The 26,589-nt window shown below is 38.9% G+C and overlaps 1 protein-coding gene across 1 annotated transcript; it reads left to right on the top strand.

The window, feature by feature from the left end:
* Positions 1-5,640: 5,640 nt before the first annotated feature.
* On the top strand, positions 5,641-22,785 carry VAPB (VAMP (vesicle-associated membrane protein)-associated protein B and C). Its single transcript, XM_008948713.1, has 6 exons — positions 5,641-5,653; positions 8,263-8,415; positions 16,135-16,238; positions 18,410-18,490; positions 19,254-19,430; positions 21,540-22,785. Exons 1-6 carry the CDS (start codon positions 5,641-5,643, stop codon positions 21,696-21,698), a joined length of 687 nt encoding a protein of 228 aa, XP_008946961.1. The 3' UTR covers positions 21,699-22,785.
* Positions 22,786-26,589: the final 3,804 nt, after the last annotated feature.

The following is a 26,589-nucleotide window of genomic DNA, read 5'->3' as shown; positions in this document are numbered from 1 at the left end:
TTCACAACTGCTGCTTCTTGTGATATGTGAATTAACAAAATATTTTGCATCTTCTCAAAATATTTGCATGCATAATTTCCTCTGATTTGCAACATCTCCTTTTCTGTACTTCCTACATTTTCACCAGACGAGGAGCAAAGTTGTAGGAGCAGTGGGATTTTTCCTTTCTTATTTTGTGTAGTTGTTTTTACACTCTGCTAACTGGTGTCATATAGTGGTGCAGATAATGCTTACAGAAGTCCAAGTTTGGAGAATGCAGCTTCACATTAGTATCTTGTTCTATGCCAGACAGTATAAGCTGTCAGATTTATTTTCCTTGCTAAGTTTTCTCACTGCTTCTGACTAAATCTGGTTTGGTTTTGTTTGGTTGGTTTTTTCCTTTGCTTCTGAAAGCAGGGTAAATAGTCTAGTTTTCAGGTGACTCCCCAGAAATGTGTCTTGCTAAATTCAAGATTCCTTCCTTACTTGTAACAATAGTTTCTTGCTGCCTGTTTAGTTTTTTTAACTTGCTAGAAAAGCAGCTACTCCTTGTGCATTCCAAGATCTCTAATTTCGCTTGTTTCTCCTGGTTTGTTCTTTTTTATTTATCATTATCACTTAAAATATTTCCTCAGCTGCTATTTAAGTTGCACATCAGATTTGTCTATTTGAAGAGCATATATATGAGCATATAATTAGAATAGTTAAGCTGCTGCTTCCCTACCATTTTGATGTGTGTTTTAAATGGAGATTAGTGATGAAATTAGACCAGGAAGAATTCCTTCATAAGAAGTACAAGAAAAAGCATAGTTTGGGATGGTGATTAAAATCACACCACTTCTTCCAGAGAGATACTTTACATTGACTTCAGCCTTCAGCACTTTTTTCCAGGAAGCTTGTGCATCAAGGCATCATCTTGCTGTGCTCTACTCTCTGCTGCTGCATCCCCACCTCTCCTGGGGGCTGGGGCTTTGTTTCAGTGTCCTTTCAATACCTTCCCTGCACTCCCCAGGAAGGAGACTTCTAGCCATGTAGAGTAAGTAGGTGTCTTGTCATGCTTATTGAAGGAGATGTAGCTACTCTTCCACTTCTAAAAGAGAATACAACACTATTTTCTAAGCTGTTCTCATACCTGGAGAGAGTCGGTACGTGTGATTTTTGTGAGTGGAATGAACAAAGTAATATGGTACTTTTCACATTTGGTTCTAAAAGGATATGAAGGCATGATCAAAAGAAGATACACCTCTAAAAGCTAGTCAGCTCTGCTCTCAAGCCTCTTGTTCGTGCAGTTGTGTATGGAAAACTGCTTTAGGTTTGGGACATAGAGAAAATATTTCATGTTGTGTGATTTTGTTGCTGAAGATTGCTGTAAGTAATGTTTGGGTGTAATAATATTCTGAAAAGATTGGTTGGAAAAAAAGAAATGACAGTGGTACCAAAATTATTTGTAGGGCATATTCTTCCATTTCTCTTGGCAAGCTTCTGTGTGGCCTCTCAGTGCTTACAACTGTGAAGTCATTAGCTGTGAACTGTTAATGATCCTCTGAAGAGTAAAAGGTGACAAAAATTGCTTACTAATAGATACCCTGGAAATAGTCTTCAGTCTCATATTTGGTTTGTGGGTGGGTTTTTTTCTCCCCGTTAACCATGAGGCACGCTCTGGCAAAAATAGTTTGTGCCAAAATAGGCCAGAGAAGGACACTGATTAATCCATCCAAATGGAATAATTTACTGCTAACCTTGCTCCAGCTTTGGCATCTGGATCATGTAATTTTGTCGGGTTTCTACAGCTGCTTTTTTTTTTTTTTTTCTCCTTTTAGCTCATTTTATTGATTACATATTTAACAAAAAAAAACCTGCACTGCATCAGCTTTGCATGGGGAGTGGTTTGGATAGCACGTCTGTTTTCGTAACAGGTTTTTCATCAAGGCTTCTACTGCTTGACACAGCAGAAGTGGAAATGACCACTTCCCTCCCATCACTTTGTTTCAAGGGCTCTTCTGGGTACAGGATAGTGGTGGTAAGAGTAAAGCAATTGATTCCACGGGAGTGGGGTTTTCTAGCTACTTCCATGTAAAATCTGAGTTGAGATAGGAACAGTAGTGATTTACATGAGGATTAAGAGAGGCCTAAGTTCTTCTTTTAAAAAAAAAAAAAAACAAAAAAAAAAAAACAAAAAAAAACCCCTCAAATTTGGGGTTGTTGGATCCTCTTGGTGAGTCACTTGTGAAATCAGGTGTTCATGCAACACAGGCATTTCTTGTTTCTCATTCTTTGACTTCTTTGATTTTAAAAGTTGCGGATGCTCACTTAATTATGAATATCTCCTGAGCATGATGATTAAAACTTGGCACACCATACTTTTAAAAACACTAATCTTCACAAGATTCACTGTAATTAGATAAGTATTCTCCTGGCTTCACAGAGAGGAAAACTGTAAGGGTCCAAACATGCTTCTGTTTTGGAGTTGCTGTCAACTCTTAAGGCTCTTAATAGCAGAAGATAAGCTGTTAAGTGATTTGTCTAAAGACAAGTAAGATGGTGGGAGAGTTTGATTGGATCATGGGTGTTCTTGATTCACAGGCACCTGGCTGATAGCTCAAGATGTCTTGCTTGACATTTCAGCTTTTTGCATTTTAGTGTTTATCTTCAAAGGTCATCAACTTTATATATAAACTTTACAGAGGTGTGTACAGTCCGCCAAGTTCCACACCTGTTAATGAGCTCTCTTGCCCATCAACGGTGCTTTTTACTATCTCTTCATTGGTGTTAGACACCCCCAAAAATAAAATACAAGAAATTGTGGAAATGGAATTACTTGGCACTGTCAGAGGCATAGTAAAGTAACTGAGAAACAACTCAGATGTGATGCTAAGCAATGTTGTAAGTAGAAAGGCTGAAATACCCAGGTGGGGAGGAAGCTGTGTTCTTGAGCGCTGGTTGTTTTCCGCTGGTGATAACAGACTCTTGCTTAGGACCCTGCTGTAGGTTTGTAAGTGCTAGAGCAGGGTGAGGTGCATCCCCAGTTTGAGGGGCTGACCGAGCTGGTGGGGAGGCACGTCACGAGCAGGAGCTGGTGTGGTTTGTGTGATGGGGAAGGGAGTCTGAAGCATCATGTTCAACCCCCACCCTCTCCACTCACGTGCAGGGTCAACGTGGCTCTTTTACTGGGTGAGTTACTGCTCCATGTGCACATCTACTAGGCAAGGTACATCAATGTGTAGGGGTTTGGCACTTGAGAATACCCACAAAATTCAAGATTCTTCTCTGCTGCTTTCCACCATCTCCCTTATTAAGGATTGCTTGGTTACCTCTCTGTGGCTGATTAATATGTCATGTGATTAATGACTTTATTCTGACACATCGATGGGATTAAGCCATGGTGAAATAAATCCTTCCTCTCCTATTGCTGCATTCTGCTGCTTTCCACAATGGAAGTACAAGAGGGATTGTGTAACTAGAAGATCTGCTTGGTATTTTTGCCTGTTTCCAGTTTCCTTGCCTTTGGATATGTGTTTGTGGTGCTAAGTTGGAGTGGCAAAAGTTGTTTAGGAGACATAATGAAAGTGCATCTAAAACATTCTGGGAATAACCCAGGCAGCTTGATGAGGAATTAGTCTTGACCAGCAGTTGCCAGTTTAACATGCCTCCGATTATGTCAACTGCTCCTGTAGTGCTTTGGCTCTGAAAAGAGCCAAGTCAATGAGTATTTTAGGGGATACCACATTTTAAACAGGTGAGAATTTTCATAAAGAAACGCAGAAGCACAAAAAAAACCTAGGCATGTGCCTTAATTACTTTCAATGACTATGCCAGCACTACAAGTGTGGCTGCAGCATGTATGCCTAGATGTGCTGGCTTTAACCTACTAAATCTGAGACCTTCTTGCCTTAGTTTGGCAGCATGCTGCTTAGAAAGATGCCGTTTCCCTGATGTCAGTGTCCGAGCGCTGCCTAATCTGGCCGAAAGCGGTTCTCCTTTTTCCTCTTCCCCACTGCCCCCTCCTTACTCCCTGCCATGTAAGTGGATGAATTTTCAGCACAGGCAGCTCCCTGGCTCAGCTCTTGGTGCAAGCAGATGAGCCCTGTGCGGCGAGCACAGGCGGCTGGTGGAGCTGAGAGCTCAGACCACCGCCCCTTTCGGCAGCAAGACGGACTGGTGCAGGAGTAAAGCAACCCTGGGACTGTGGCCCACGAATATCTATAGTTAATGGTGAAGCTGTAGCAGTATTTACACACACAAATCTGCAGGGGACTGTGCCTGTTCGGTTTGAGTGTTTCTGCCCAAGCCTGTGCCATCAAAGCTTTACATTTGCCGATACTTGTGCTAACTTCGTTCGCATGCCAAACAGTGCTACAGCAGTGCTCTTGCTGTATTGACAGCAGATATGTATGATATACATTATGTATTAGGATTATTTATTTGCCATGCTAAAACATGGAATTTTGGTTAAAGTGAGAATAATTGTATTAAGATTCAGTACCAATGATGTGGCTGTGTAGGCTGATTGCTTTGAGGAGCGAGTGACAAGAAACTTAGGGCAAGCACTGTGCTGATCAAAAAGTCATCAGCCTGGATTCGCTGGTACAATTATGAGCAATTTTTATGACAGTGAAGGTTCCTTAAAATGTAAATAGAGTTAACATCACGTTCCTTTGACCTAATTCACAGGCTTTTGTATTATTACTAAAGTGATCTGAGATCCTATAATGCAGTACAGCGCAGAGTGGCACTCTTCAGAAAGATTGATAGAGCACTCGTGTTTGAATAGGATATGGAGCATGGCAAATTCTGAGATAATGCTGTGATCGTTGAGTGTGAAGGGTTGTGTGCATGGCTCCTGGGTGGAAAGCCACAGCTGTAGTTTGGAACAAACTCCGCTCAAAAGCGACCCTATTGAGAACCATGGTACCTCTCACTGCTGCGGCTTGAGTGTATGAGGAGATGTTTTCTTTAGGTGGCACGTCGAGTTTTCAGATTGCTAGATGCCCAGTTTGCATTAACACAAGATGTCTTTATTCTAACTAGCAGAAAAAAGTCGTCAGGCCCTTGTGGAATATTCTAAACTTTCACCGCCAAATTCAATTTGCTGCGTTCTTCCTTCTAGAGAGCTTGCTCCAATGACAACACCATGTCAGATGATGCATGGACAGACCCTGAGTTTCCCATAACTTTGTCCTTGGTATGAAACCAGTGGCATTTTTCTCATTATCTTTAAAAACACAGGAGAAAAATAGTTCCTTTTTTTTAAAGTGTGAGTTGTCATTTGGAAAGCACCCTGTGTTAATAATGAGTTTCACTTATCTAGAAATCTTAAGAGCCATCAAAAATACATTTTTTTTTTTGAACATTAGGAAATAAAGGTTGTGGGGGTTTAAGAGTGCAGCCTCTGCTAAGGCACACAGTAAGAATCAGTCTTCACTGCAAAGTCAGCTTCTTGCTCTTAACCCAGATACCATCCGGAGATACCCATCTGACTGACTGTAGTTGTGCTTGCAGCCCACCTTAGGGGTGTAGGCATTATCCAAGTGTTGCACACACTTGTGTGCGTAGTCCATCCACTCACAGTGGGGACAGAGGCATTGGGAAAAAGTGCAGAGCATTTTGTCTTACTCTGTCTGTGGGTATGTTTCCAAAAGTCTTAATGCCTTGCATTGAAAAATGAAGTTCCAGGGTAGATGTCTCATACTAATGCCCAGGCTAATCTTACCTGCAAACTCAGGTCCAGACATTGGAAAGCAAAGGTGTATCTCCAGTACAGAATTAGCTTCTGTTTATGCTGTGATGTGTTCCTTCACATACCTCAGCCTCCCTCAAAAAAGTCAAACCTAGGTTGTAGTAATCAAACAAAGGTTTCATTTCAGCCTAAGTTGTCAGTCCATGGGCCTTGCATGTAAAAGGAAGGCCAACCAAGCTGATGATATTTCACTGCTGTTCCCTAATTAACTCTGAGTAACACTGTTGTCTTTTTTTTTTTTCCCCACACTTTGAAACACCTGTAATGGCACTTTAACCCTGCAATTGTCTCTCCGTTTTGCTTTGCTATGGTATTTGAATGGCAGTGCCATGAGGAGTATGTCTGTGCAGAAGTTTGCCAAAAGCAGATGTCAGCCTTCTAGTACTGTTGTGCTGGGTGATCTGTAGAACTGCAATTTGGGGAAAATGTGTCTAAAGAAACTGTTCAAAAATTAGGGGACAGAAAAGAAGAGGAAGCATCAAGCAGACAAGAAGAAATTAATTTGGTCTGCTGAAAGGTTTTGCTGCCAAATATTTTGGTATGATCTGTGTTAGCAATAAGTAATGCCATTTGGAAATTATTTTACACACAGGATTGTTGTTGTATTACTATTACAAACAGCAGCTCCGTGCTGGGGCACACAAATCCCAAAATCCCACACGTATTCATGGATCAGCCAAGTAAAAATGTGGCATTTCCCACAGGAAATCTATCCCAGCGTGCAGACTAGTAAAGCACTATTGAGGATGCAGCTGCATATGTAGAGCTTTGTAAAGACGACCCTCCCTCTGTGCTGGAATAGCTCAAGCTATAATTGTTCAGTAAAACCACATCCTTAATGCTTAGGCATCAAGTAATTTCTTCTGAAATGTTCTACTTCTCCCAGTTAGAACTATCTTGAAGATCTACCACCATCTTTACACACCTAAATGACTGCTGGATTTTTTTAAGTTATTTAACAACTCATGGATTCTTCTGCCCAGCTATTTTTTATCACATTAAAGTCTGTATCTGCATGCAGAACACAGGAAAAACTTGACAGCAATGTTTCATTTTCTTTCACATCTCAGCATTTCACCAGACACGGATTTAGTGAGATCTTTGTTACGAGATCTGAAAATTTTATTGCTTCAGTCTTTTGCTAGCAGGGTGCATTGTAAATGCAGAGCTGGTGGTTCAGAGTGCAGGCAGAGACAGCACTACACTGTCACCTGGCTGCGGTTTGGGGGGGTGATTGGTTTAGGTTTTTTCCCCCTTTTAATTACTTAAAACAAATTGGATTGAGGATAAATGTTGCAGGACTGTAATACTTTGAGAGCTTTATTAATTGTCCTCTTAGGAGATAAATAGGTGTGATAAATTTGTAGAAAAGGAAGCAAACTTAAATTATTTTAAGCCAATGATGCTGCAGGAGGAGAATGGTGGAATATTGCCTGCTAGTATTTTTATCATCATTCACTCTTCTTAAATTTTAGGGCTGTCATTTCTGCACGGAAAGGTTAGATGCTTTTTTGAGCAATTGGTTTTTACTTCTGAGGATAGACGAAGGTATTTTAAACTAATTACTTCTATGCAGAGGACAGTTGTTCAAAGCGTGGTTATATTTCTTTTAATTCTACTTAGTTACCACCTGAGCAAGAACTGCAGTTACATGCTACCCGTCTGATTTACCAGTGTCTTGTAGAAAGTCAGGAACTAGCCCTTCCTCCAACGTGAGGGATTTGGGCAGTTTCAGTCAGGTTGTGAGCCTATGAGAAATGAATTTGCCTGCACTTGTTGTTGCAGAACTTGACAATAGTTTGATTCTGGCTTTGCTAATAGAGAAGTCTTTGCCAGTGTTTTCAGCATCCAAGAATTTTCCTATTTCTGTGTGGTTATTTACTGTCTTGTGTGATACAGGCTACTTTATGAAGTTTTCTTCTGGTTCATAATATCTTATCGTCAGGAGAACTATTTAGGGAAAAAAAAACCCAGACTTGATAGAAGGGGTTGCAGACTGACTGCTTACCTTGCTAGTTATGGTGTGGAATTTCTGAATACCTGATGGAATCCTGCTTCTGTGGAGGTACAGCTCACATATGCAGCTGAACCTGGAGTAGCCACTTTATCACTCACTTTCTAGTTAGTGCCATACTCTCTTATTTGTCATCAGTAGCACAGATGTGTATGGCATCTCTGTGAGCATGGGTTTATTGGGATTCATTGGTCAGGATGGAGTAACTGTGACACAGCAGAGAGTTTGGCATCATTTGAATGCCATGTTGTGTTGGTGCCGTGTATGAGTGATTTCCTCCTTTTTGTTTTGCTATTAATGATCGACTTCAGCTGTCACACTGTGGTAGGTGGGACATGCTGTGGTCACAATGCTCAGAGGCCTCCTGCATCCTCAGCTTGGCGTGCACAGCTAACTGTATGTGCCATAGATGGAAACTGAACATCTAATTACTTCATAAGATTTGCTAACAGAGATTTAGAGCCTGCTTAGCCTCTGCTTGAATAGCACTTTCTGTGGGATTTCATGCCTGCTTTTGCTCTCCTCCTCACAGGTCCTTTCACAGATGTTGTCACTACAAACCTGAAACTCGGCAATCCTACAGACAAAAATGTGTGCTTCAAAGTTAAGACCACAGCACCACGTAGATACTGTGTAAGGCCTAACAGTGGAATTATTGATGCAGGAACATCAATTAATGTTTCTGGTAAGCCATTCATACATATTTATTTTTTTTTTTTAGTGATTGAAAGTAGCTTCTTCAAATAAACTATTTTTTTGAAAGCTTTGCAGTCTGAAAGTATGTTGTTACATGTTTGTACAAGCAAGAGGTGGTGATTTCATAGAGAAGCAGCCATTTCATATATCCTCACTTCCCTTGTTCCTGGGCTAGCAATAATAGGTTTGCTTTTACATCTTGTTTTGAAGGAGAGAAAAAGGGATAAGTACATAAACTATATAAATCATTTATTAATAGCCTTAGCCAGCCTATCCAAACCAGTCCTGCTGCAGCCCTGCCCTCCCTGTGGGATTGTTTTTGTACAGTTAGTTTTTTGCCAGCTTAACTTCCTGAACCAGCTCACTGCAGGGTTAAACAAGTGATTGGACAGGCACGTCGAGGGAAGAATAAAACTGAGCAGACTGCAGCCACACCAGTTCAGGCTGCTGTTGGCTGTTGCCAAACTGCCTAATAAAACAAATAATGAAAACATTTACTTCCAAACCATACTTGTTTTGTGCTTCTTGCAGATTCAGTATGCTTTGCTGTTAGAAATGTCAACTGACTAAGTCTTTGCTGTTGCATATGAAAAGTTAATGATTTTCTCTGAGTCAGTGGCTCTTGACTTGCCTAACTTTGGTAATGGAAAAGCAAAGGAGCAGCTTACTTCGAAAGCTTGTAGAGCTGAGTGTTTCCCATAAACAGAACGTATGTTAGTAACTTGCTGATGATACATGCTTGAAAGCAGTGTATTTTCCCAATTACTTCTCTGATCTGTGTTTTTAATAAAGATTTCTGTCAAAGCGTGCAGTAGAGGCATACTGCAGGAATACAGTCTGACTTCTCAGTTATGAGAATTATTTCTATAAACATGAAGATTTGTTTGTTTTACTATTTTTAATAAAATTTAATATTGGAATGATAAGAAACTACTTACTGATGGGTTCTATAGTTTGCTGTTAGTCTCTTACCAAACTTTTCTAGCATGGGTTAAAAAAATTGGGGAGCTAAAACTACTGCTTTTTACTTGGGGGGGAAAAAAAAAAGTTAAATGTAAAAATCAAGAGTTCTGCTTTTTACTTAAAATGTAAAATATTTAAACACTTCATCCTTGGAGGTGTTCAACAAAATAAAAACTGATCCTATAATACTTTGCACTGTAACATTAAGAGACTCTAATCCTGTAAATCTTCTTGTGCATGCCTACATTTGTAGTCATTGATCTGTTGTCTCGGGAATTTCTGTTGTGTCAAATTGAGCGTGTGTGTGATTGCAGAGCTGTGCCTCCCTTCCAGTTCACCCCCAGGGAATGTTACAGTGAGGAGATAAGCAGTGCCAGGGGGTAGCTACAGATGGGGCAGGCAAAGCCCTTCTGCTCCAGGAGAAGGCTATCACCTTACCCAGTAAGCTCTGAAATGACTAATATGTAAATGAAAAAGCTCTCCAGAGAGAAATTGAGATTTTTAAAACTCAGGACAATTCCCAAGTAAAGTTGTCTGCCATCTTTGCTAGCTGCAGGCAAGCATATTAAATACATAGAAATCAATGAAGTGATAATAAAAATTAGCATGGTTTCTAGCTACAAATTATCTTCATGTGGATTCTTTTCATCTTACAGATGAACTTTCAAAATTAAAAGCCTGCTTCCTTTCCATGCACATACCATGCTATTTTAAATGTCATCTTGATCTCTACATGGAGTATTTTCTTAAACTTCTGACTACAGTGACCCTTTGCTCTCCCTTGAGCAGAATACAGCAGAGGCCAGTGGTTGATGAGCCCTCCTGTGTTGTGCTACCAGCATGCCTACATCTCACTTGCTTTGCCAGCCTGACTGCCCAGCGGCATATCAGATAGAATATGGATCTAGTCCAAGATTTGACTTACAGTACCCCGTTCTGAGAGACTGCTGTGCTAACCCTAAGCTGTGCTTTGCTTTTGCTTACTGAGCTCTGAAAAATCTCTTTTCTGATAACTTTATTTATAGTTATTCATTTAGCTTTGGAAATGGCTGTGATATATTTAATCACAAGCTCACATTCGTGTTCTACATATTTTCTTTCTGATAATAACTTAGTAATAACAAATTATAATCCTAAATTGCCAGTCCTTACATTAACAGCATATTTTAAAATACACACAGTACAGATTCACTGTTTTTTAGGTAATATATTAAGATAAATTTATGGGTAGACATGTTACAGAATTCTAGGGTTATAAATGTTAATTCTTTATTTCCTAAAACATTCTAAACTGAAGCTGTCTTTATCTTGTACTGTGACTGAGTTTCTCTTTAATAGAGCTTCATATATTTCACTCCTTATAATTCCTTTAACATATGCATGGGATGCAGTTTGGACTTGAATATGACAGTGTCTTTGGTTCCCATTAGCAGAAGGGATTTTTAGGATAGAAGGGATCAAAGAGGGGACTTCCATTAACTTACAGAACGGACTTGGTTTTGAATTCACAGGAAGTGGGGAGACATGTTTAACCTTTGCCTTGGAGTAATATTGCTGAAGAATGGAGAACTGATTTTGGAGTTAATGAAGCGAAAAATAAGTAGAATTTGTTTCTTTGCTTCTGAATCAGTTATTTTTCAGTCATGTAATTCAAGTTTTGCACTGGGCCTAAAAACAGGACTTGAATTCCACCAAACCTAGTGAAAATACTGATGAGAAATCATTACAACACGGTTAATTCAGTAATGACTTCTGGACACTTAAACCAGTTGGGCTGTATTTACTCTGTGCAGTCTGCCCTCTCGAGGATTGCTGCCTGGCTTTAACACAGCCGCTTGGTAGCACTGTGCTGGTACTGCACCTTGTCTCTGCAAGTATCAGTGCATCAGTATAGTGGGATGAGGCTCTGGAACAATGTCTTAGTCTCTCAGAATATTACTGACTGAAGATGACTTTGGGGCAGCCTTATATTCCTTGCACTGTAGTAACTGGATGCCTTCATTACACTCCTGCAAAACTATTTGTACTATTTTGATACCAGTGTGTGAGAAGATATTCTGCCCTCAGAGGCAGCAGTCAGAACATTATTCTACTTTATTTCATTCTAGTATAATGGCTCATTTAAAATACAAGACGCTAGAAAAGTAAAGCTTGCTTTATTCTCATGGAGTCAAATACTGGCATTTTATGCCATATCACAGCTCTTCCTAAATACCAGCAGCTGAGGCCCTGTCAGCAGGTGCTGCTTGCTGCTGTGTCAGGTTTTTAGCCCGTGTTTTCACCTGTTATATAATGTCATGTAATTTTAACAGCCAAGTTTATGTAACTGTCAGGAAGTGTATGTGTGTGCTGTCATCTGATTTCACTGCTTTCAGTCTGAAATTCTTTGAAAAGAGGTGTGTTTGCACACATTCCTCTTTTGTGAAACGTCTTATTTCAACTGTTACCTGATTTTGTGGCTTCTGAGAGGTTGAAGCCTAAATAAAAGGCATGAATGGGTTACAAAACAAAAGTGAAAAAATACAAGCAGTTATGGATGAGCCTGCAGGTAGGTGTATAATAGGGGGAGAGAGGAAATGCAAAGTGTGCTAGGTGGCACAGTGGCCTGCTGAAGAGAGCAGTCTGAACATGCTTCCTAAAAATGGGGAGAGCTGACATTATCCTTAGGTTGCTGTCGAATATCCCTGAAGGGGATTTTTAGTCTTTTGTAAACTTGCCTGACTTTGGAAAGGTGGTTGGCATTGCCTTCGGAAAGGTTCTTCTGCAGCCACTGTCCTCTCTGGTCATAGTGGATCTGTCCCTTTCACAAAGAGCCGGTCACGTCCCATCTCTGAGGCCAGCCCCCAGCTCCCTTGGGCAGTGTCACTCACTGCATGAGTCCCCCCTGCCCTCCCAGGACCAGGTAGACCAAATTTTGAGCTGTTTTTGTCCACTTGCTTTAGAAGAATCTATCTTGATCTTAACAGATGAAACACTTTTTAGTATTGCTAAAATATTTACAGAAAGAACTATGTAAATGTGGAACAAATGTGAAGTGGTGCAGTGGCTTCTGCCCATTTCTGCAGATGCAAGTGTCCTTTGATCACCTCTAGCAGAGCTGATCAAATTGCACAGTGATCTTGAGGCTTGGCCCTGTGGCTGGTTGGAGTATTTCATGTAAAGGTGACATAAGTGTGGTAGATTTGATCTATCCAGACCATAAAGAATTTCATGCAGTGCCATCTGGGAAAACTGTCAATAAAGCTACAAAGGAAAAATAGACTCACAGACTATTGAATGGGCTACTTAAGAGTAAGCAAAGATGTGTTAGAAGGAAATTACTAGTGACATTTCTGGAGAATGATTCTCAGTGCTAATCTTGTTTAATGATTTTATAAGCAATTCTGGCAGAGAGAGTACACTAGAAACCCTGATGATGATGTCAAGTTGGGAGGCTGAAGATAGGCAGCAGAACTGGGTGTCCTTGAAGTCTGCAGTAAGAGAAACAAGAGGATGAATTTAATCAGAAAAACTGCAAAATCACCTGCTTGGAAAATAAAACACTGCTGCTGTAATTACAGCCTTGTACATGGAGGGGGCTGGCTGAGGTGGCCAAGATGTTGACATAATGTGGCTGTGAAAAAGGCAAATGTTGTATGTGCAAAGAGGCTGGATAAATGGAAAAGATAGAGGTTATAAATGGTGTTGTCCAAGGCACTAGTAAAAATTCCTGGATGTATAATCAGAGTAGCTCATACGGAGGAGTTTATCCAGAACAGGTGCAGTGAGTGAATGGGGAGCCTGGCCCGGAGAGGACCCACCGAGTCTGGCATGGTTTGTTTACCAGAAGGCCAAAAGTTACTGCGATTGATGTCTTGGAGCACGCCAGAAGTAAATGACTCTTCCCCTTCTTTGATATTTAAGCATAAGGGCAACGTTGGTCCAGGACCAAGTAAACAAGCCATTAATAAATATAGATGGAAGCTAGAGGAAGGTTGCTGACTCTGTGAGCAGGCAGACTTCTCAGTTCCTTCTGCTCTTGGAAGGGAATACTAGATCCTAGCAGGGGTTACAGGCAGCGTTCTGCCTCCTTCCATGTTCCTTGCTTCACATTTCCTTGGTTCCTTGAGAAAGCAGGTTTACTCTAGGAAAACCAGAAGAGTTTAATGCTTCTGCCATTGCTATTAACTTTGCCAGTACAGAGGGCCTTGCATAAAATATAGGGGATGTAGCAGTAATGTGTGAGAAAACTGGTATCCATTTCTTTGGAAACGCTTCAGAACAGCTTATACATAAGGTCAGTCCTTCATGTTTGAATTTTGAGAGAGATAAGTGGGCTAACAAATAGAACTTGCATTCCTCCTCATTCCATTGATCACTCAATGAATTTGCAGTTTTTGCTTGTGGTAGAATGCTTCTGGTGCTGCAGCTGTAGGGAGACGTGTTTACAAAGTAGTTGAAACACACCTTTCTGCCTAATGGATGCTGGTGCTAGTAAACTTGTAGATCACATTAATAATTTTGTTTGAGCTCTGGGTTCTGATGAAAGCTGGTCAGAAACTTTTGACTAGATGCAATTATTTGGTAAGGCATTTTTTAGGAACATAAGCTTTTCACATAGTTGTTGCATAAGGTATGGGATTTCCAGTCAAAACAAAGGAGCCACATTCACAATAGCAAATTCTCTAGCAATTAGGGCAGTTACATGGAACTAATGTTTCACAGAAAACCCCAATAGTACTTGAATAAATGTTGAAATGGTTTGGTTTCCCCTTGAACAACGTATGTATTTTGAGCTTGCCATCTGGTTTACAAGACATTTGCTGAGTAATTTGTGTCAATGTGCCTTTCATGTATTGATCTAAAAATACAAGTGCTAACAACGTTTGTACTGTTAAGCCTGCTCTAGCTGCTTGTTCTTATGATTCAGTGAATGGAATTCAGAGCAGAGCATTTGGCATTCAAGAATGGCTTCAGCACTATCACTTGGGAATTAATGGTTTTCGAATGATCTTATAGTTGCACCCAGCATAGCAAACTGATAAAACTGCAGGTCTGGAGAAGTTCCCTTAACAGTGGATAGTTCTGACTACCTGGTTGGATCTTAGATATAGTGTAGATATTAATTAAGTTAGGTGTTTACTACAAGGGAGCAAAAATTACACTGCTGCTGTTCATCAGTGATGTATCATACAATGTTGAAATATATGTGCTTGTACAGTGTAGTCACTTCTGTTTGCAAAAATAGCTGTAAAAGTAGGCCTGTTAATTTTCAAACATTTATTTTGGCCGGGAGTTAAAAACATGTAATAGTTTTTGAAGCACCCCATCTGAGAGAATTCGGTCTTCCTTCTCTTCTGGCTTTAAAAGGCATGCAAGTTCTTGACAGCCACAGAGTGTGTGCGTAATAAAGATGGAACAGCCATAATATTTCTGCTCATTGAAGGAGACAAATTGGTTTAACTTGCTTTCATTTGCAATAAACGGGATCTTTGGCTATCGCTTTTCTACAGCAAACCCCTGCAATTAGCGTGTATGGATTTGGGCACATGATGTTAATAGCACTAGTACTTGAAAGTAATCCTAATTCTTGAACTGCTTCTCCTCTTAGTGATTGAATTGAGAGACTGAAGTAGCCTCATGGTTGTAAAATGTGAATTTTTAAACCTTACACCATTTTTTATGTTAGCAATAATTGCAGTGTATGTGAAATTTGAGGGGTTGACAGCTTTTTGCAATACTTAATAACACGTCTGTGTAAACTGCTCGCTTATTTTCACATGTGTTCTGTCTCACGTTGAAGCCAAACCCCCATTTGCTAATGTCACTGTATCAGAATATCCAGGTGTTGTTTGCAAACTGCAGTTTCTGGTTCTAAGTGAGCACTGTGATTAAAGAATATCCCATGTAAATGAACTACATAACTCTCCCTCTTCAAGTTAGTTTAATATGTTAGTTCTCGACCCAAAAAGATGTGGAAATCCACAATATTAAATCAAATTTTTTTAAAAGTACACACACACAGCCCCCAAACCTACTGTTCCTTGCTCTCTGCCCCTAAACACAGTAATTTTCTGCATAAGTAAATTCTGGAATATTTGTTATTTTTTGAATGGATAGAAATATGTTTCCTGTATACATTTCAGAGACAACATTTATTTAACATTTAACCATAAACATCCAAGTATAAATTGGTAACAGACTTTCATCAACTTATGTTTGGAAGATAAATACTTGATAAAGTAAATACCATGAGACTTTTTAAGTTTGTAGAGGAAATTTCCATTCTGATGCTTGAACCTCAGGGTCTGAAATATTTGACTTTGCCTCTGTAGCTTTTCTCAGGAACGGTCATCAGCACCATGTGTACAACTCATCAGCATGCCAGCTTGTTACTTTGCCCCAAGGAATAAAGGGAAAAAACATGCTTTCTTTGAGAATTTTTCCCTCTATCCCAGAAGATACACAAATTATATTACTTACCATAAATTACTATTATTATTTTGCCATAGTTTTGTACAGAATATTGCACACTGATAGCATTTCCAAAATTCTCAGACAAAAATCTGGACACACTGATAAGTCTTATCTTTTAAGCTTTTATTTTAGAAGCTCCTGTTCTCAGCTGCTGCTTTGGTCATAATGGACACACAACTTGCAACCATTTTAATGTCTGTATTTCTCAAATGTGATAATTATATCATGCAGGCATGACTAATGCATCAGAGAAATGTTGACATGTGGTTTGGGGTTTTCTTTTTTACAGTGATGCTACAGCCTTTTGACTATGACCCTAATGAGAAAAGTAAACACAAGTTTATGGTTCAGTCTATGTTTGCTCCAGCTGATACTTCAGATATGGAAGCAGTAGTAAGTATTGAAAATAATTCAAATGGATTTCTTTCTGACTGTATAATTTTATAAGACCTTTTACTGCATTGCTTGAGGGATGTTGTTAAACTATACTGGAATGATCCTTGAAAGCTTTGCCAGATTTCCATCTCTGTTTACGGCAAGGTGTTCGAGCCCCAGGAATCTTGCACTGAAACACAGAGCTGATGCCTTTGGTTCCTTCTTTAGGATGCTTCTGTCAGTAATGAGATACCAACCCATCAAACAAATGTTAGGTAGTTCACAATATATCACAACTTGAACTATATGTTCTAAGAATACAGAGAATATGCTCTTAAGCCTGTGGTATCTTTTATATTCTATGTCTCTGCTATCAGTTTTGAGTCTTCCCTTGAGCAGCTCCTTTTCCCAGCAAGAACCAGGAGGATGATTTCCAAGTATTGTGTTTTTCTTTGTCCCTACCTATGTCTGTTGTGGCTTAGGTGAATGAGAGGCCCTCATAGATTTTGTACTGTGGATTACAAATGAGAGCAACAGAAGCATGTAGGTGCTGAAGCAAAGAAGGACAAAAGATGTAGAAATAAGATGTCAGGCTACATTAAGGCAACTTGGAATGGAACAAATTAGTATGTCAACGGGTGACTTTCCTATAACAGCAAGATCTGCTACTGCAGAAGGCACAGGGAAGCCTTTTCTAGCTTTTGCTTAGCTTGAGAGAACACTCAGTAGCTATTGAGGACCAGAAAAAAAAAAAATAGAAAAAAGCTACTACTCTAAAGTGTGGGGCTTGTGTGTTTGTATGTGTATGTATTATGTAAAAAAGCCAACCCCAGAAAACCTCAGAGCACGTATCATGGCTTTTTTACAGTACTCTTTAAAATATGTGTCTTCATGTGAATAGCTTTTCAAAGCTGCAGCACTCTGCAGGGTTAAAAATTTCCTTTCTGAAAGAGATTGATGGAACTGTATTTGTTTAATGGCCTCAAAACAAGACCTGGTGGGAGAAACAGCAATAGTAATGTCTGCATCACTAGGAAGATAAGCCAATCTGTCATTCTTTCTAACTCTTCTATTTTCATTCATTATTTTATACCATGAAGAATGTTATCCTGCGTGGCCCTTTCAGTTTTCCAGAGCTCTCACACAATAGGTTTTCTTTTCCTGTAATGCTTGATCAGTTCTTAGTTTTGTTACCACTCTCCAAATATCTTCCTATTCTGGATAAACAGGTGAGACAAATTACTGGAGTGCTATAAAGCTTTCAACACTTCACAGTCAGCCAACAAGCTCAAAATAGAGTTCTGACTTCAGCTACAGAAGAGCTGAAGTATGATTCCACTATTCAGGATGAGTCAAATACTTCTTCAGGTTGCACAGGAATCAGCCATAATTTGACACCTACTTGAGATGGGCCAAGCAATACTGTGCTACCAGAAGTAGGGTCAAAGTGAAGAGAAGCATGTGAGAACACCAGGACGTACAAGTGGACACTTCTTGCTGTATATCACTACTATGAATAAAATCTTTTCAATTCAGGGTTACAGCTGATAACTAGCAAATGTTTATAACTGTTAAGCCCTATTCAAAATATTGGGAGGAAACTTTTATGGTAGACTCCCTAGTTGAATGGGAGAGGAGGACAAGAGGGGAAGCTGTCCCATTTTGTATGTAGCACATCTGTTATTGTTTAGACATCGACATAGAAAAATATAGAGGTGAAAAAGAAGGAAGAACAGTCCTGTACTTCATACTGGTCAGGAAGAAAACTTCCTCTGAAATTTGAAACGCTTGAACAGGAACTCTGCTGAACAAAGACTTAAGGACTAATGCTGTTACTGATTTGGGTTTTCTTATCCTTCCCTTCCCTTGAACGAGCCCCTCCTTTTCTTTTTTCTTTTCTTTATCAGGACCATAGCTCCCCCTGTCTATGCTAATTACTCCTGCACAATTCCCAGCTCTCATAAATCACTTGTGTAAGTTTCAGACTATTGAGAATCATTTCCTTCTGGTCTTTCTTTGCAATACCACTTGGTTAGGTATTTGTTTTCATTCTTCATATATGTGGTTAATGGTAACATGATAAAAACCTGTGGGGTTTTTCCCCAAGTGAGGTGGTGTGATTTGTTTACATAATACACTGCGTTTTCCATCTGCCTTATACTTGTATGTTTAATATTAAATTATTCCAGTGGAAAGAAGCAAAACCAGAAGAACTCATGGATTCGAAACTTAGGTGTGTGTTTGAGCTACCAGCGGAAAATGATAAGCCTGTGAGTATTTTCAGATATATATTGAGTGTTTTAAAATAATACCTCAGTAAATTACATAAAGTGGCACATTTATACAGGCAGCTATATAAGCAACAGACAGAACCCTCTTGTTTCACTGCCTGGATGGCATCAGCCTTTGAAAACACAATATAAACTATTTAAAGTCTTTGTGATGCTTAATGGAACGAGCAGCTGATTTGAACAGTGTAAGTGTACACAATCACACAGAAATCTTAAGAGTTGTACTGGTTTCATTTAGTGAAAGATCACAGGATAAAGAATATTTAAAAAAAAAAAAAGGTGCTGAGGGATGGTCATAAAGCTCAGAGTTTATACTGAAGCAATTATAACCATCAACAATACAAATTTGCCTGTCCAACATTCCCCCTTTTCTTCTCTGATAGAACACCAGTTTTAGCAAGTAAACTGTTAGAAAGGTGGTGGGGACAGCAGAAGTGCAGCAGCATGAGCAAGTGCGTGCCCACTCGTACTGTGGGACATGGGCTAAGGCTTTTTTCCTGTTCTGTATATGTTGCAAATGAAAAGTTGAGGTTGTTCTGTCTGCACTTACTTCTGCTGATGTAGTGTTTTCTGTGAGACAAAGGGGCACAAATAAAAGTTACAGAAAGAAAAATATTGTTTATTTCTTTAGATACACGTGCATTTCAGGTGTGCACAGACAATTTTACCAGACTCTCCTAAATATCAGGTGTGTGGTGTGGCATAATAACTAACTAAAAATCACTCTCTTGTTTTTTAACAGCATGACATAGAAATAAATAAAATTGTATCCACAACTGCAACAAAGACAGATTCTGCTGTAATGTCTAAATCACTAAGTTCTTCTTTCGATGACACTGAAGTAAAGAAAGTAATGGAAGACTATAAGAGGCTTCAAGTAGAAGTTCAAAGGTTACGGGAGGAGAATAAACAATTTAAGGTAAAGATAATTGTTTTTTCTTTTCCAGATTTACCCTTTTCCTGAGAAGGAAGCCTCTGACTTACAGGTTTGGTTATCTGACCTTGGGACAATATTTTAGTATAGTCTATAAATTAAAAGATAATTTAGGTTTCTCTATAAACTGAGAAGAAATGTTGAAATCAATGCTTCCTTTGAAAGGAGCATACAAGTCATGCAGTCAGAGAAACTGATTGGATAGCAACCCAGAGTAATGAATTCCCTCTCTTTTTCCTACCTTATTTTCCCAGTCTTAATTAAGCATTCAGTGTTGAGTTTGGCACTGTTCTCAAGCTGATGGGAGCTTGAGGGTGGTGTTGTGCAAATATGAGTGGTTTTGTAATTGCACCTATAATATGCAGTTGAAATGACCAAAGTAAGACAGGTTAATAGGAAATATGCTTCCTGTCATATCCAGCACATTGCTGTGAAATCAAGTAATTGAGAAGCCTTTGTCACTCTGCTGAGAAACTGTTTTTACAGTAGTCTTATTTGTTATAAATGTCTAGTTTCATAGATAGCAACACCAGTGAAAATTTGGAATTTGTGACTGTTGGAGCCCAGTGAAAGGAGCCCTGTTCTTTCAGCTCTTATGCTGCTTGGCTGGCTGATGCTTGAAAAAATTCTTTGAACATTTGTAAACCATTTTTGTTCTGCACTCAACCTTAACTTTTCCTTGTGTTCTTGTTTTACCAGTGTCTCTCAATACTATAAGTACTAGATGACTTATTTATTTTTTTCCAAACCAGTCTTGAATAAACACTACAGGAGATACCTAGGATTGAGCTGTTGTCTTACATTCTTAAAATGAATTGTTTATTCCCTCTGTGGAGTGTTAGAAACATCAGTAAAACCTCAGAAAGCAATGTTAAATTGGTGCCAGCAACCAGGTGCTGTCACTGTCAGGTTAGAGTTGCTGTCACAAGGAAGTGAAAATATTTAAAATGTGATGTTTCTAGCAGTATATTGTCTACTATATAGATAAACAACGTGTTACTGTTTACAGAAGTCAGTTATCCCCATCTAGACTTCAAGCAGTAGTGAGGTGTCAGGTAGTGTGTGCCTTCTCATAAATACTTTTTTTTTTTTTAAAAAAAAAGCATTCCTCCACAGTGTTAGGTGCCCTTTTAAATTTAATAGTTCAAAACATTGGCCTACACTGAGCCTTTTTAATTTCACTTACCTGAGGTTTTTTAAGGCTGCAGTAACATTTATTATCATTTTACTTCTGGAGTATTTTTTTTATGCATAGACTGGAGACTTTCTTGTTCTTTTGCATCATAATATTGTATCACATAAAAAAATGTTAACATTATTGCTTCAGTTGTATACAGGTTAGGTCACAAAGGGCTCATTTTTCCACCTCCTGAAGTCTGCCTTTCTGTGTGTGGAATGGAGTGTGCAGCTGCGCTGCACAACACATTACATTGAGATGTGAGGAACATTTGCCTCCACTTGAAATGATAATATCTGGTGTTACGATGTTCTTTTATCTGTTGTCTCATATGTCTTTAAATCAAGAGAGCTGTCAAACTCATACCAAGCATCCTAATTATTGCCATTAGTTTCATGTCAAAATGTCAGCATTAATATGATGGAGGAAATGGGTTTCCCTTCAAATGCTGGTAAAATCTGCTTGTGACATCTAACTAGGGGAATGATTAGTATAATTGCCTTCAAGTTGCATATTTTTCACAACCTATCTTACTTATATTGAAAAACATTTTCCTCAGCAGCAGTGTATTTGCTTACAGAGGAAGAAAAGCATCTCCATGCTGTTCCCTCCGTCACAGTTTATGAAGTTTTGGAGCTGTCTCCAGTCTTGTGACAAGTGTTCTCACAGGCATCCTTATTGCTCCCCGTTACCTTAGTTCACAGGAGAAAACTTCCAGAAGCTCTGCTAGTCAAGTAAATACAGAATTCCTCTTCCACCTCACTACCCTTTCCTTCTCAGTATTATCTAAGAAATAGAGCTCTAATTTAGCTGTAAATTAGCTTTCGCCTATTTTATTATGGCCACCTAAAAGAAATATAAGGGTGAGTAGTTAAAGCTTTTGTTTCAGTAGAAATAATCAATATATCTTCTTTCAGGAAGAAGATGGACTGCGGATGAGGAAGGCACCCCAGGCAAACAACCCAATATCTGCTTCTGCAGCTGCTGTCAAGGATGAAGGGCTCAGCTCCAGACTACTTGCTTTGGTGGTTTTGTTCTTTGTCTTTGGTGTAATTATAGGAAAAATAGCCTTGTAGAGGCAGCATGCTGGAAATTGTAAATTGGTTTGATGGTTCTGCCATATCATTGGATTAAATTTATTCATAACAATGTTTAAAAAAGAAATTAATGTATGACATCTCACAGGTCTTGCCTTTAAACTACCCCTGCACAAATACTATGTAACATAATCTAGAAAGTTTAAAATGTACAATGAGTGAATGAATGAAAGAGAATATGCTTCAGTGATTAAGGGGGAGAGAAAACCCTGATTTAACACTACAATGGGATATTGTATACGTCATTTTAAACATTCTTAGACCCTGGTACATGTTGCTGGATTACCTCTTTTTTTAAAAAAAAAAAAGGAAAAAAAAAAAAGACAGAAAAAAGCTATTCCTCCACTGCTGGAGCTGGCCCTATTGGATGTTTGGAGCTGGGTTAGGCAGGAGGTGTTGATAACTTCTGTAAAATACATTAATCCACCATTCTGCTCATAAATTTAACAGTTTCTGTCAGTGTCTTCAACTCTCTGCAAGTTATCAAGTTCTTGGCACTTAAATGGATAGTGAGAAGCTGAAAAGAATTGTATGTGGCATTGCTGAATGTGCTAGGCATCTTTAAGAGGCGTATATTGACTGATATGGCGCTCATTTGGAATAGAGGTCAATGCCTTGTTCTCATAAAGGGACCAAGCTACATTGCTGTTGGTTCATTTAGTTGAATTAAAATGTTATTCAGAGATGTTTAATGCATATTTAACTTATTTAATGTATTTCATCTCATGTTTCCTTATTGTCACAGAATTGACTAATACTATATGGTATGAAAAGGCACCTGTTTAAAGCCAGTGACTAGAACTAAGAGTTTGCTGCTGTAGTGATGTGAGATTCTTCTGCCTCCTGGTGTTTTGGGCACTACACAATTGTTGGGAGTTTTGATCATCTGAGCATTGGAGAAACAGTGGTCAGGAAACTGTTTTTGTATGTAAATAAGTCTATCTAGGCGAAAAAATATTAGTAGTAAACTAGTCCTATGCCGTTGAAGACCAATCCTGTTTGACTATGTAGCATCTTAAAACAAGAAAAAAAAAAAAAAGAAAACAAGTTAAATAAAGCCCCCAAATTAATGTTTCCTTTGTTACTTTTGTCATGTTCTCACAGTTTTAGAGGGGGGAGGAAACAGTATTCTCTGTCACCTTAGTTTATGGCATAAGGAAGCGTGCAGTCTTGTTTCAGGATGAATTTTTTTTTCCCAGCCTAATTTGAAAATCAGTTCAAACAGCCCCATCACAAGTGTGATAGATGTAGGTGTTGTTCAGAGTAACCATGCTGACTGCTGAAGGACAACGTAACTTCCCATTCTTCAGTTTAGTAGTTAAGACTCTTGATAGCATGTTGAAAGAAAAGGTGATTTTATTTCTAAGCATACTTTTAGTACAAAATACATAAATTCAACATGTTTTAACATGTTGAACTTCAGTAGATGCAATTGCTTTTGAGCAGGTAAACTCCTGTGTGTTCTTAAATCATAGGTCCAGAAACCATGGTGATAAAAGGTTTTGTACCACCTCTCAGGATTAAGAGAAATCTTTTAAAAGTGATTTTTTCATTCCTTTATTATTCCTGTGATTCCTTGAGAAAGCTGTTGGAGCTGCAACCTGTCTGCTAGACTTGGTGACCCTTAGATTTGTTCCACTTGTGTCTCAAGGTTTTTCTGCTTTGCAACTGTAAATACGTGAGATTTTGTGAAGTTTAATAAGAAAATTGGACAAAAAAAAAAAACTAACTGGTGTGTTCAGCTTATGAACACAATTCTGGAAGTACCTCTAGAAGATTCAACAGAAATGAGAGGTGTGTTTTTAAAATGCTAGTGCCTTGCCTGCTCAGGATGGGTGTGCCAAAGCTATTAAAGGGCAGAGAAGATGGGAGATGAGCTGGAAAGAATGAAGCTGAGAGTGCAGTGTGACAAATTGGGCAGAACCAATCAAGAAAAAGATACTTTGCGGGCAGCAGAAGCTAATGAAAAATTTTACATTAAAAATTTTAAAAGAACTTTTTCAGGAAGACAAGGCTGTAAGTGATATTGCAAAATTAGTTTTCATGGCTTTGAGGAATGTATTTGAGAACCTTTGCTGAAGAGAGAGTGAGCTATGCAGTATGTTTTTTAAAAGGCTGTAAATATATTGATCTCACTAAAAATATGTTAGAAGAGCTGAATTCCTAATTTGCTTTAAAGAAAAAAACTTTTTTTGAGAGCCCGTTGTTCTGATGAAAAACAGCCTCAAAAAAAGTTTGTTTTAAATAAAAATAACTGTTTTTGCAGTGTATAGGGGGAGGATTGAAGCTTTAAACTGGTTTGTTGTGAGTCTGTCTGTAATAGCGTTCAGGGAGGTTTTACACACACAGCTACCACAGCTGGCTTTGCTGGCACGGGCAGCTCCCTGATGAAGGGGAAAGTCAGCAGCCTGTCCTCCTCCCTGTGTCCAGTAGTCCCTGTCCTCTTAGTGATCTGTGACAACTTGGAACTTTAAATTTTTCGTGAGCAAAGTTCTTCCTGTTGTTTGCATCACAGGGTTATAAAGAGATGCCAGAAAACAGTCTCGTAGTTTGCTGCGTGCCTCCCAAATGCTTGATGAAGGAGACCAACAGAGGAGCTTAGTTAACTAAGGATCTGTTGGTAACAACTGTAGCCTGCTGTTGGGGCTGACCCACACCCATCAGTCCTAAACAAGACTGTTAAATTAACTGCTTATCGTTTGCAATGTAACGAAAACCTGAGGTGTTTCCTCACCTGACAACAGCCTGAACAGACAGTAGCACTGAATTGTCTGAATAATGCTTTGTTTTTGCTGAGCTTAAAATAAAATGGCTCATCAGTGGAATCCTTATTACCAGCTAGAAAGAAATCCAAGAATATTTTTTCTTCCAAGGTTCCTTAAAGGTCAGTCTGTAGATACATTGCAAAAATATGTTGGATGGATGTTTGTAAGCCACCTGGATATTTTTAAGTTGTTCCTTACATGTTGACACCAGAGCAAATGTTTTCATGACGTATTAATAGAAAGCAAATTATTCTGGAGGGCATTGTATATCTTAGGAAGTTACGCATGGAACAAAGCTTCTAAATAGCATCATTGTCTGGTGGCCTTACACAACACCAGATGTTAGAAAACTGTAACTGAAACATGATAGTTATTACTTAATCTAATTATCGTTATTTTAAGATTCCCACTTGCGTGTATGTTCATGGTTAAATGTTGTAAGAGCCAGTAGAGGCTGCTTAGGTAGTCTTCATTTTGTGGAGCTTTACACTCCTGTCTGCACTCTGGGCAAATTTGGTATAAATAGATAACTAAAATGTCTCGATGCCTACGACTGGGAAATGAATGGAAAATGCTTTCTACTGTTGTCATGTAGTTTATTTGTCATCTTAAAGCAAATATTCCATGCATGAATGATCATAACTACTACAGTGGAGGTTGTCAGCTGCGAATGCACAGCTGGAACAGCTGCATGTGTGAGCTAGGCACCCAGTTTCAGGTCGCTCTTGGATAGCCTTGGGGATCAAAGAGCAAGATAATACTATGTGTGTCATGTTGAGGGGGATTGATGTACCATAATGTAATTTTCTAAAAATGCAGGATTGTAATAGCCTGATGGCAGTATTCCATGTTACGTTTTTTTTCTGAAATGCTGTTAGTGGGATAAAGTTGGAACCTCACTTTGCAAATCACTAGAGTTTCTTCTCACCAATAAACTATAAAATGTTTCTATTTGCTGCACATGTAAACTTGCAATTCTTATTGTAATCTTGACTTAGCAGTCAGCATATTTAAATAGCGGTGTGCACACAAAAATGGATTGTTAATGTCGTAAGGTATTTGATGTTGCAGTTGCATAATGAAAGAAAACTGTCATCCCTTTTCTTCAGAAAACATGTATGACTGTCATCTCTTAGTTGGAACACTTCATTCTCGAGCACAGTAGTCACTTAACTGTAGTATTCTGAGTTTTTGAAACTATACTTCTCTTGCTCTACGTGATGTCCTGAAATGCCATATCCTGAGTTCTGTTTTCTATAAAAAGTAACTGAGAAAAAAATCATAAGAAAATCCCTCTGTTTGAAATTAAAGAACATGTAAAACAAGCCCTCTGAACTTCATGTTTGTTGTGGCTGTGTTACAGCTGCAATAGGACTTTGCAGCAGCACTAGAGCAGCTTGAGGTGGAGAGCTGCTTTCTTGCAGTGTGAGAATGGGTTGGCATCCTGTACTCAAATCCTCAAGCAGGCAGGTTGAGAGGGGACAGGTGGTGAGCGAGTTTCAGTGTACATGTTTGGGGGGGGGTTGGGTTTTGTTGTGTTTGTTTGTTTGTTTGTTTGTCAGAAACACTGATGTATAAAGAAGAAAGTAATCTGTACAGGAGTGAGACTAGTTCAATACCATATGTGGAGGTCATTATTCTTTTTAACCAGATACATGTCTGCAAATCTAATGTACAAGTTAGAAAATATCGGTATAAACCAATGTTTAGGTGTTTCAGAAAGAGAAGTAACTACTGAGCAAGGCTGCTTGCTCATACAGTGGAACCTAGCAGTCCTAGATACACTGCGTGAAAAGATGACAATGGGACACAATGCTGGTGTAAATCATCTGGTGCAGTTAGATAAATAGTGGGATTTATTATTCAAGCAGGGAAGGGCTGATCCTTTGGCCATGTCCAGTGAAGATTTCTTTATGTTATGCTGACAGCTTCATGTACACCAAGTCACTTCTGTCTATCACGTGCCAGTGCAAAAGTGACATTACTCATTGTGCTGTTATTAACTTTTATTTTTATTAATTTCAGAGGACAAAGTAATTGTGTGTTTCCACTATTCAAATCTGCTTAACTATAAAATTTGTTTTATTAATGGGTTGCTTTTTACT

This window comes from Merops nubicus, unplaced genomic scaffold (assembly GCF_000691845.1).
Source record: "Merops nubicus isolate BGI_N331 unplaced genomic scaffold, ASM69184v1 scaffold24281, whole genome shotgun sequence".
Taxonomy (NCBI): domain Eukaryota; kingdom Metazoa; phylum Chordata; class Aves; order Coraciiformes; family Meropidae; genus Merops; species Merops nubicus.
The sequence above is the reverse complement of the archived record's forward strand: the minus strand, read 5'-3'. Positions and strand labels throughout refer to the sequence as shown.

Excerpts from the sequence above, each read along its gene's own strand:
- VAPB (XM_008948713.1), top strand. Across the intron at positions 16,239-18,409 it reads CTTCAGATATGGAAGCAGTA|TGGAAAGAAGCAAAACCAGA; the intron begins GTAAGTATTGAA and ends AAATTATTCCAG. Across the intron at positions 19,431-21,539 it reads AGGAGAATAAACAATTTAAG|GAAGAAGATGGACTGCGGAT; the intron begins GTAAAGATAATT and ends ATCTTCTTTCAG.